Below are 11792 nucleotides of genomic sequence, written 5' to 3'. Positions count from 1 at the left end.
TCTAGAATATTAGTTGCCCTAAGTCAAAATATTTTAAATTTGATCAAATTTAATATTGTTTTATATGATTTAAGTTTAAAATAGTTTGAACATCAATATTTCATAGGAAGAAGGGAGTAACATTTTACTGTTTTAAATCTATGACTCTTATAAAGCTAAACTTCAATAGATGAATTCTCTCTTCATGCAAGGTGTCCACATCATTACCCACTAAGTGACCCACTAAATATTCTATCTCTTCATGCAAGGTGTCCACATCATTCCCCACTAAGTCCATGTCATCCTATATTAATTACAAAAAATGGCCATGTCATCTATATCATGTGAAATACTTTAAATCTTTAATCTGTTAACATACAAGTCATGTACCACACTATTTGTTTCATCACCAATTAATTTCTCTATAATGTAACCAAATATTAGTTTTTTTTCTATTATCTTTTACTAGATCAAATACAATAAAATACATGCAAGTCAAATTCATACGTATACATACATAATAGACCGAATACCATATAGTAATACTACGTATATAATGATTTATTTTTAAGAAAATCCCGCAGCAATGCGCGAGGAATTCACCTAGTATTATTATAGTTCCGTAGCCAACAAATTTCACACTCTCCACCAACAAATTTCACTAACACTCGCCTGCGTGATGGTAGTCGTGCCTAGGCCTTGTTTAGTTCACCCCAAAACCAAAAACTTTTCAAGATTCCTCATTACATCGAATCTTGCAGCATATTATGCATAGAGCATTAAATATAGACGAAAACAAAAATAACTGCACAGTTTGTCCATAAATCACGAGATAAATATTTTGAATCTAGTTAGTCCATAATTAGATAATATTTGTCAATTAAAACGAAAATGTTACAATACCGAAATTCAAAATATTTTCAGAACTAAACAAGGCCCTAGTGGTACAGGACGAAATCCTTAGTATAATCATTAATTAAGCAAGTGATTTTTATAGAATTATTAGAGATGCTATTATAAGTATATATAGATGTTGATTGTTATTCCATAAAATAGATTTATGAACCTATTGTGAGCGTCAGATTTTTTCGATTCTGTAATGCTAAACTGTTATATATAATATATAATATGCACATATAAGAAGTTTATATACTAAAAAGTTCCTGGTTAAAAAAAAACACCGATTTACATCTTGTTTTGTTCAAATTTAAACCCGCCCGGCGTCCCTCCCTCTCTAGGGTCTAGAGTCTCTATCGAGGTCTTGTTTAGTTCACAAAATTTTTTAAGTTTGACTAAACATTTTTATTTGTATTTGGTAATTTTTGTTTAACTATAGATTAGTTTTAAAAAATTCGTCTCACAAGTTATAGATAAATATCTATATTTAATACTTTATGCATGCGTCTAAAGATTGGATATGACGGAGCTTAAAAATTGTTAGGAACTATGGCCTTGTTTAGTTTCTTAGAAATTTTATAAAAAATTTTCAGATTCTTTGCGGTAACATTAAATATAAATTAAAAAATAATTAATTGTATAATTTATTTATAATTTATGAGATGAATTTTTTGAGTATATATTTAATTCCTGACTGGACAATATTCTACCGTGTATATTTTTGTAAATTTTTTTTGCAACTAATCAAGGCTAAAAGAGGCCCGAGTACCGACATGACTAACCGACTTCAAACAGGCCTCGCCGTCGCTTACCCTGCGCGGTTGACAATTGGTTCGCACCCTGACCCCGCCTGTTTCCACGAAAAAACTTCTCAATCCCCACTCCGGCACTCCCCCTCCCATCTGCTCCAGATTCGGTAGCCCAAATTCGACGGACGAGCCGCCTCGCCTGGCTTCGCTCGACGCCATCGCCACCTCCCCGCCTGCCTCCTCGCTTTCCTCCGCCGGATGCCGCTCGCGCGCTGACCGAACCCTAGCTCGCCGCCGCCGCCGCAGGTTTCGCCCTCGCCCTCTACCTCCCGAGGTGCCGATCCGAGGTTACTTAGTGCTGGTCCACGAACTCCGAGCGCTCCCCGGCGACCATCACCATGGAGGTAACTGCGGGGACGCTACCTGAGCTAATTCGTGTTCGTTTCAAGTCCTTTGGTTGTTTGTGCTTACGCTGAAATTGCTTCCGTGTTTGCTTCGTTTCCGTCTTGCAGGGGAACGGGAACGCGGAGGTCGACCTTGACGCTACGATGACCACCCTAGGCCCGGAGGACGACACGTCGCAGGGGCTAATTCTGACGAACAAGCAGCGGGTCATGTACCGGCCGCCGGCGGGGAAGTCCGTCCTAGGTATATATACTTATTATGTGCATGTGCGGTGTGTATGTGGTGCGTTTACTGAATGCTTTAGGTGCAGTATGGACCCGTGTTGCTTGGTGCTTTGCTTTACCCTGATTAATACATTTGCAGGCTTGTGAACTGATTAGTGGTTACCGTTTGGCCTTCACTTGGCTCTAGTTAGCTAACTGGTCTGTTCTTCGGCAGGTCTTGACACCCTTGCTGACAAGAAACGGGCAGCGGGAGGCGGCAGTGTGTTTAAGCCACCCCCTCCCAATGTAGCTGTTGCTGCTGATTCCATCGATGAAGATGAGAAGCCAGGACCTACAGAGAATGATGCGCCAAGCCTCTCCACGGCGATTCGCAGTAACTCATCACGGCGCTATCGAGGAAGCGGTTCTGATGATAAAACATCTTTGAATGGTGCGTCATTTTCTTTGAACTAAATACATAATCTGCATAAATTAGCTAATGTATATGCTCTTGTGCTATGGTTTTACGGTAATTCATTTGCACTCATTTTAAAGTTGTAACTAGATCTCTCTCTCTCTCTCTCTCTGTTTCAGAACCAACAGTCACTGATGACAATCAAAGGGCCCCAACACCCAGCCATCGGGATGAGACCCACCGGCAAGAGGTCCTAATTACATGGAAACTTTCAATATACAGTCCCACCTGCTTGTTTTGGAAATTACATCAATACTTTACATTAGTTTTACTAGACCTTACTAACAAGTGAATTTCTATGCCTGTTAATTTACAGACCCACATCTCTGGAAGCTCTCAAGGTTCTCGTCCTCATGGCACTCCTCGTGGTTCTGATTACTATGATGATAGAGGATCCCGTGATAAATATGGTGATCGTGAGAGATCTGCATCCATTGGCTATAGTAGTAGTGGAAGGCGAAGATACCATGATGATAGAGAATCTCATACTAGGCGTGACGAGCGTGGGAGGTCTACATCAATTGAATATACTAACAAGAGAAGCCGACATGAGCATAGCTCAAGAAGCTCAAGAACACCTGGTACTTGTTTAGCTTGGCATTCTTTATTACTCTTATCATTGCATTGACATTTTACTGATAGGAGTATGATTGCCATTGCAAATATTAGCAAGATCTGATTGGGATGATGGACGCTGGGAATGGGAAGACACACCTCGTCGAGATTACCGTGATAATCGTCCTGGCTCCAGAAGACAGCATCCAACACGATCTCCTATGCTCGCTGCTGCATCCCCCGATGCACGCTTGGTGTCTCCTTGGTTAGGCGGGAGTACACCACGTTCAGCAGGTAAAGCATGTTGAGACAGGAATTTCAGTAAAACTGCTTTGTTTTTGTAGTAGATATACTATCTTGACATCTCAGTGACCCAACTAAATCATGAAACTAATATCCTCTTTGTGTTCTTAATGTCCAGCGTCCCCGTGGGATAATGTATCTCCTTCACCTGCTCCAATACGTGCTTCTGGTTCCTCAAAAGGGTCTTCTTATTCACATTCCAGTGGAAGATCGCACCAGCTTTCCTTTTCATCGACAACTAGTTCTAATGTAAGCTAGAATTAAATTTTCTGCAGCATACTTATTTCATGCTATCAAATGTGAATTTGAATCATATTTGTACATAATTTAATTAACCACGAGTTTTTGTTCAGTTCAACACGTTCGTGTCCCTTTATTTATTGTGTCCTACTGTTTTTACAATGTTTTATTGATGGTTATTTCAAAATGTCCTTAATCAGAAGGTATATGAGATATGTGCACGGTGCATCTCATTGCCTGCCTTTTGCGCATCTTCTTTCTCTAGGTTGATTTATGCTTAAATGTAACTGTGCAGTCATGGTTTCTGTGTCATTCAATAGTCATGTTAGTTACTGACTAAACAGTTTTCACAAATATATAGCTTTTAGCCTGTTAGGTTTACTAGTTCTCTTTTTATGAATTAATCTTTGTTTTTAGGTATACTCAATCGACATTATGAATTTTTATCATGCCTGAATCCAAGTTAATTTGTTTATTTCCTCAACATGTTGTTATCATAAGGTACAAGTCTAACTGCTACTTTGTTATTCCAGATCTTCGATGCTGATAGAAGTCCCTCAAATCCTGATAGGAACTATGAGATAACTGAGGAAATGATGCAAGAGATGGACTACAATGCTGACCGTGCATGGTAATTTTCCTTACAAATCTTGTTTAGTTTTTTTTTAATTACAGAAGGACAATGTTACTGTTGCTTTATGATATTTGTTGGCAGTGCAGACATATAGGCAAAAGCTTTCTGTTCCTGCATGTTGCAATGTCTTCTCCTTTTATTTTGTATTAACTACTGAGCACTGAGCAGCTATCTGCTACTTTGGCAAAGTAACCTTTTTATACTTATACTATTACTAGTCTATATATTGAAATTCTGTGTGAATATTTTCTACTTGTATTTAGCACAATTTCATACACCATAGTGCACTTTCTTTAGTGTTCTAGTGAAGGGAAATGAATATGATGACTCAACATTCTTTACTCATAGAATATTAAATATAGTTAAGTACTTAGTTCTAACCTTTACAAATTCGTCAGGTACGACTGTGAAGAACACACCACCATGTTTGACGGTGATAATTCTATGTATCTTGGAGATGATAATTCCTACAAAAAGAAGGAAGCAGAGATGCCGAAGAAGCTGGTAGGTTCCTTATTTGTGTACCTATATTTTACTACCAAGTCCCAAATACCCCATCACAATCTTCATAGTTCTGTTTCTTTAATCTTTATTATGGGTCAGACATAGTACTGTGAGCACATATATATAACTATGAATCTGTGATCATTGGATCATAACATGAGCGATTTGGCGGATTTGGATTCCTTTTCTATATATCCACTCATGTGGTACTTCATCATACGATTCATATAAGATCCATCTGTCTAGAGATCGTCATATACATCTAGAAAGCCGTATGCTTTGGAAGAAGCTTGTACAGTTTGGGATGAAAAAACAATGATGTCCTGCTTCTAACAAGAGTTGGGTCTACCGTAACCGTGAACTTTGGTATCACATTTCATGTAAGCACCTGGTGGTCCACTAGTGAAATGCCTGCAAGAAGTGAAAGTAGGACACAATAATACAACAGAAATTAGACACATTCTTTGATTGCTTGGTCTTATTCTTTGACCTCCTATCTTCCAGCAACATATCAGATTTTACCTCTTAAATCCGTGACGATCCAAGTGCACCATCACAAAGGAAGTTGTATTAATCTTTTGGCATGATTTATATTTCATATAAGTTATTTTCAATATAGTCAAACTGTGTGTGCTGAAATTAGATGCCAATAAGGCCTTGTTTAGTTCCCAAAAAATTTTGCAAAATTTTTCAGATTCTCCGTCACATCGAATCTTTAGATGCATGCATGGAGTATTAAATATAGACGAAAATAAAAACTAATTGCATAATTTGGTCGGAATTGACGAAACGAATCTTTTGAGTCTAGTTAGTCCATGATTGAATAATATTTGTCAAATACAAACGAAAGTGCTACAGTGCCTGTTTTGCAAAATTTTTTGGAACTAAACAAGGCCTAACTCAATATTTTTCAATAATCTCAATTATTTTCTATTAAACATTGTACTCCCTCGAGTACACTTTACTTTTCACTCATTGAGTTTGTTTGGAAGCGATATGCGTAGATTTGTCTTGAAAATAGTTTGATAAGAGTATATGCATTTCCTATGTTCTATGGTTATATTATAATGAAAAATACTAGTCAAAGTTTGAAATAATTGACTTCAGACAACATCAAAATGTCACTTATTTGTGTCTGTAGGGAGTGGTTTGTAATATTTTTTGTAGCCTTAACTTTTGCAGTACTCTGTTTTGACATCTATTTCTCTTGGTTGCAGACTCGTAGAGATGGTAGCTTGATGACCCTTGCTCAAAGCAAAAAGCTGTCACAGATGACTGCTGATAATGCTCAGTGGGAGGATAGACAATTGTTGAGATCTGGAGCCGTTAAAGGAACAGAAGTGCAAACTGAATTTGATGATGAGGAGGAACGGAAAGTAATACTTCTTGTTCATGGTATGTTCTTTGCCTATCACTTCTATTTGCGCTTGTAGTTTCATAGCTGTGATTCAATATCAATAAGCTTCGAAAATCACACATACATGTTAGGAATCATCCCTCTGTTTCTCATGTAAAGTTTTATAAGAAATATAAAGCATTTCTTGTGAAGATAACAGGCCTGCTACCTGACTGGTTAGCAGGGCTTAAGTAGCATGCCAGGTCCTAGGTTTGTTTCGCTGTGGGAGTGAATTTAGGCAGGCCTGGGTTAAAAAAAAAAACCCTCGACAGCTGTGATCCTGTGTTATACGTGTAACCACATGAGTAGTTTTCAGTGAGATGCAAAGATGCACGTGGGTACTCGGTGGCATGTCCAGGGCAGCCGGCCTTCGTGGTGTTTCTTGGCCTGCGAGTGAGAAGCTTCTTCTCAAGTGTGATGCGGTGGGAACGGTCTTTCTCCCATAGGCCGAGTTTTTTTTAACATTTCTTGTGAAAAATCATCAAGTATTTTGGTGATGGAATATCAACAGCACAATGGTTTTAACTGATCTGATCTTCAGATCTGTTGGTATTACTCTGAGTTACTTGGCTCAATGGCTAGTAGACGATGGCTGTTCCTTGTAACCCACACTAATCTGGGGCCCTCTATGTTTCCTTTGTGTAATTATTTGTACATAGCACAAAGCATTAAGATAATGTGTGTGTGTGTGTGTGTGTGTCCATATTATTCTTTTACTCAAGTCTTTCTGCTTTTCACAGCAGTTCAATGCAGTTGAATCTGACAAGTTAATTGCCTCATTATTTGGCAGACACAAAGCCTCCGTTCCTGGATGGGAGAGTTGTATTCACAAAACAAGCAGAACCTGTAATGCCTCTGAAGGACCCAACATCTGATATGGCTATTATTGCACGCAAAGGTTCTAGTCTGGTTAGGGAAATCCGTGAAAAGCAAAGCATGAACAAATCGAGGCAACGATTTTGGGAGCTTGCTGGATCCAAGCTTGGAAATATCTTGGGTGTTGAGAAAACAGCTGAACAGGTACTTATGCTCACTTGTATTTATGTGTTTTGAGAAAGACAGTTCCTTGTCGTTGTTTCTTACTCACCTTTGAAAAATCAGGTTGATGCAGATACTGCTGTTGTTGGTGACCAAGGTGAGATTAATTTTAAAGAAGAAGCAAAATTTTCACAACATTTGAAGGATAAAGCAGAAGCTGTGAGTGATTTTGCAAAATCAAAATCCCTTTCTCAACAAAGACAGTATCTTCCCATATTTACTGTACGGGATGATCTGCTACAGGTTTGTACATTTATTACGATTTTTTTAGTTCTCTCATGATTTTTATCTTAGTTTCCTCTATTTCATGGAATTTATTATACCTGAAAGCTGTTGGTAACTACTGTATACTTTACATTTAAGAAGCAACTCACCCTCTGGGGGTTAAGACAGCCGCCGGGCATTGCATTTTAATTAGAAGACCTCACACAGGTCGAAAGAACCCCTACATAGCAGCACCATAGCCCGTATGAGAACAACCACAACCGGGGCTTTGGCATAGGACAGACCACAGGATTTTTTTTTAACCCCAGCATGAAATTTGCTCCCACGGGGAGTCAAACTGAGGACCTAAGAAGTGCTACTCAAGCCACCTATTGAACTCAGCTAGAGGCCCTTTCACGTATACTACATGTTTGAACATCCAAAAGGATTGGAACGTTGGGCTACGGCTTTGATGGATGAAGAAACATCTATGCACAAGGAGAAAGGGCAAGATGCAGATCATCGCCCTTTCATTTAAACAACTTTCATAACTTTATATTGAATGGCCTGTGGAATTCCTTGTATACATAATGCTCACTCCCTCCATTCCAAAATCCAAATTATAAGATGTTTTGGCTTTTCTAGATACATAACTTTTGCAATTCACTTAGATATACACTATGTTTAGATATATAGTAAAAGCAATTATATCTATAAAAGCCAAAACATCTTATAATTTGGAACGGAAGGAGTAAGTTTTAGTTTTTGTATCTAGTTTGAAGTGATCACAACAGCCAATTTGGTAATAACCTGATCTTATATGATTATTGAGCAGGTTGTGCGTGAAAATCAAGTAGTTGTGGTTGTTGGTGAAACTGGTTCTGGGAAGACTACTCAACTGACTCAGTATTTGCATGAGGATGGATATACTACCACAGGAGTTGTTGGCTGTACCCAACCAAGGCGTGTTGCTGCCATGAGTGTTGCTAAGCGAGTCAGTGAGGAAATGGAGACTGATCTGGGAGATAAAGTCGGTTATGCAATACGGTTTGAGGATGTCACTGGTCCAAACACTATAATAAAGGTAAACTACTTGTGACTTGTTTACATGGTAAAGTTCATGCACCTTTAGACCTTTTTTTCCCTTCTAATACCAGGCTTTAGTTTTAGTATAGGTATAGACCACATGTGTTTCCTCTCAGTTATAGCCTATAGGAAGGCTTATGTTTAGCCCAAATAACATGTCTTGTAGCCTAATAACTATTATTTGTGATCATGTCAGACTGATTGGCTGAAACTTGGTGCAGATTTACGTTGTCAAATTTACTTAACTTTGGTCAAGTTTAGTTGCTTAGCATGAGTTTCCTGTCTTCCTGACAGTAACAGAATTATTTGTGGTCTGTTTGCAGTATATGACAGATGGAGTGCTTCTCCGTGAAACCTTGAAAGATGCTGACCTCGATAAATATCGGTATGTTGATAACTTGTGCTTTCCTTTGGTATTTGATAGAACTTGGGATGTACCTCAGATGGTCAAGTATGGTTTGCCATACTAAAGTTTTTTACCCCATTATTTTGCAGTGTTATTGTCATGGATGAAGCACATGAAAGATCACTGAACACTGATGTTTTGTTTGGTATACTGAAGAAGGTTGTTGCACGTAGACGGGATTTTAAACTAATCGTCACATCTGCAACCCTAAATGCAGACAAGTTCTCCAAGTTCTTCGGAGGGTAAGACTGATAGATTACCTTTACTCCAAGTAAAATCTGCGCCTATACTTATCTCTGCAAGTCTAGTAACTCCTTTCTTTGTTTGCAGTGTGCCTGTTTTCCATATTCCTGGCCGGACATTTCCAGTTAACATTATGTTCAGTAAAACACCATGTGAGGACTATGTGGAAGCGGCAGTGAAGCAGGCCATGACTATCCACATAACCAGTGGCCCTGGTGATATCCTAATATTCATGACTGGGCAGGAAGAAATCGAAGCTACCTGCTATGCGCTTGCTGAACGCATGGAACAGTTAATATCATCATCCACCAAGACTGTGCCCAAGCTAGAGATTCTGCCCATCTACTCACAGTTGCCTGCTGACTTGCAAGCCAAGATTTTTCAGAAGGCTGAAGAGGGCGCTCGCAAGTGTATTGTTGCTACCAATATTGCTGAGACCTCATTAACAGTCGATGGTATCTTCTATGTCATTGATACCGGGTATGGGAAGATGAAGGTGTACAACCCACGGATGGGTATGGATGCCCTTCAGGTTTTCCCTGTCAGCCGGGCAGCTGCAGACCAGCGTGCAGGTAGGGCAGGAAGAACTGGCCCTGGTACATGTTACAGGTTGTTCACAGAATCAGCCTACCAGAATGAGATGCTCCCTAACCCTGTGCCAGAGATCCAAAGGACCAACCTGGGGAATGTGGTGCTTTTACTGAAATCCCTCAGGGTTGAAAACTTGCTTGACTTTGACTTTATGGACCCACCCCCCCAGGAGAATATCCTTAACTCAATGTACCAACTCTGGGTGTTAGGTGCATTAAACAATGTTGGTGGCCTTACAGAAATTGGCTGGAAGATGGTGGAGTTCCCCTTGGATCCAACTCTGGCAAAAATGCTTCTTATGGGGGAGCAACTAGAGTGCCTTGATGAGGTGCTGACAATTGTATCCATGCTATCAGTGCCCTCAGTCTTCTTCCGGCCAAAAGACCGAGCAGAGGAGAGTGATGCGGCAAGGGAGAAGTTCTTTGTCCCAGAGTCTGACCACCTGACACTCCTGAATGTATATCTTCAGTGGAAGTCTAATCAGTATCGAGGCGACTGGTGCAACGACCACTTCCTCCATGTCAAGGGTCTCCGCAAGGCTCGTGAAGTGAGATCTCAGCTGCTGGACATACTGAAAACCCTGAAGATCCCCCTGACATCATGCCATATGGAATGGGACGTGGTGAGGAAAGCCATCTGCTCTGCATACTTCCACAACTCTGCCCGGTTGAAGGGTGTTGGGGAGTACGTCAACTGCCGGAATGGGATGCCATGCCACCTGCACCCCAGCAGTGCGCTATATGGCCTCGGCTATACTCCTGACTACGTCGTCTACCACGAGCTTGTCCTGACCACCAAGGAGTACATGCAGTGTGTCACCGCAGTTGATCCGCAGTGGCTAGCAGAGATGGGCCCCATGTTCTTCTCAGTGAAGGAGACAGACACCTCTCTTCTGGACCACAAGAAGAGGCAGAAGGAAGAGAAGACGGCGATGGAGGAGGAGATGGAGAAGCTGAGGCAGGAGCAAGCAGAGGCCGCGCGCATGGAGAAGGAGAAGGAGCGGGAGAAGAGAGCTAAGCAGCAGCAGCAGGTTGCTATGCCAGGCCTGAAGAAGGGAGCGACTTATCTGAGGCCCAGGAAGATGGGTTTGTAGATTAGTCCTGATAAAACTTCAACAGTCCGGTGGTTTTTGTTGCTAGGCTGAGGAATTTGTAACGTAGCCTGCGCAAGCAGCATGTAAAACAACACGTGAATGTGAATGTATACAGCATCGATATGTGAAAAAAAGAAGAGAGTATCGCGTATCGGACCTAGATTTTGCATCAATTGATTTTGGCAGAGATAGCTCTTAGAACTATGCTGTATATTTGATATGGCCTCTTAACGGATAAGACGATTGCCTCCTAAAACGGACGGTGATAAAAATAAATTGATATCAGTTGCTAAAATGGACGTTGAAAAAATATTGCTAAAACCTAAAACAGACGGTGATGAAAAAAAGTTGATATCAGTTGCTAAAACGAAAAAACGGATGGCAAAAATAAGTAAGGTAAAAAAGTTAATTGATATCAATTGCTAAAACGAACGGTGATAATAATAAAAAAAAGGAAAAAGTCTAACTATTTTAGTTTGTCCAACCAAGACTTAAAGAGATTTTTATTTTTTGTTTCTCCATGTATAAATTATATTTTAGTTTCAAATTTTATGAGATGATAAAGGGCACTGTATCTTGTGTTAGAAAATGCACTATAGATTTTCATCATTATGTTTTATACGATATTGTTTCTCTAGTGTTAATTTATTATTAAATTTCCTAAGCTATCAAAATAGTGGCAAAAATTTAAGATATATTTTTATAATATAACTTATGATGTTCTCTGTCATATCACAAAAGTTGATATTAAGACTCAACTAATACGTGGAAAAACAAAAATAACAAATCAT

General features: G+C 39.7%; 1 protein-coding gene across 1 annotated transcript; it reads left to right on the top strand.

Annotated features, from left to right (window-relative positions):
- LOC8077485 (pre-mRNA-splicing factor ATP-dependent RNA helicase DEAH7) lies at nt 1686-11199 on the top strand. Its single transcript, XM_002462867.2, has 16 exons — nt 1686-2029; nt 2138-2273; nt 2469-2684; nt 2828-2898; nt 3025-3289; nt 3378-3557; nt 3685-3815; nt 4340-4437; nt 4839-4944; nt 6162-6339; nt 7131-7360; nt 7442-7621; nt 8418-8666; nt 8992-9053; nt 9164-9316; nt 9405-11199. The coding sequence occupies exons 1-16, from the start codon at nt 2024-2026 to the stop codon at nt 10999-11001; spliced, it is 3858 nt and encodes a 1285-aa protein (XP_002462912.2). The 5' UTR covers nt 1686-2023; the 3' UTR covers nt 11002-11199.

Source organism: Sorghum bicolor, chromosome 2 (assembly GCF_000003195.3).
Source record: "Sorghum bicolor cultivar BTx623 chromosome 2, Sorghum_bicolor_NCBIv3, whole genome shotgun sequence".
NCBI classification, from domain to species: Eukaryota; Viridiplantae; Streptophyta; class Magnoliopsida; order Poales; family Poaceae; genus Sorghum; species Sorghum bicolor.
Note: the sequence above shows the minus strand (reverse complement) of the source record. Positions and strands in the feature narration are given on the sequence as shown.

Coding starts and splice junctions, on each gene's coding strand:
- LOC8077485 (XM_002462867.2), top strand. Junction 2,685..2,827: donor TGATAAAACATCTTTGAATG/GTGCGTCATTTT, acceptor TCTCTGTTTCAG/AACCAACAGTCACTGATGAC. Junction 3,290..3,377: donor AAGAAGCTCAAGAACACCTG/GTACTTGTTTAG, acceptor TGCAAATATTAG/CAAGATCTGATTGGGATGAT.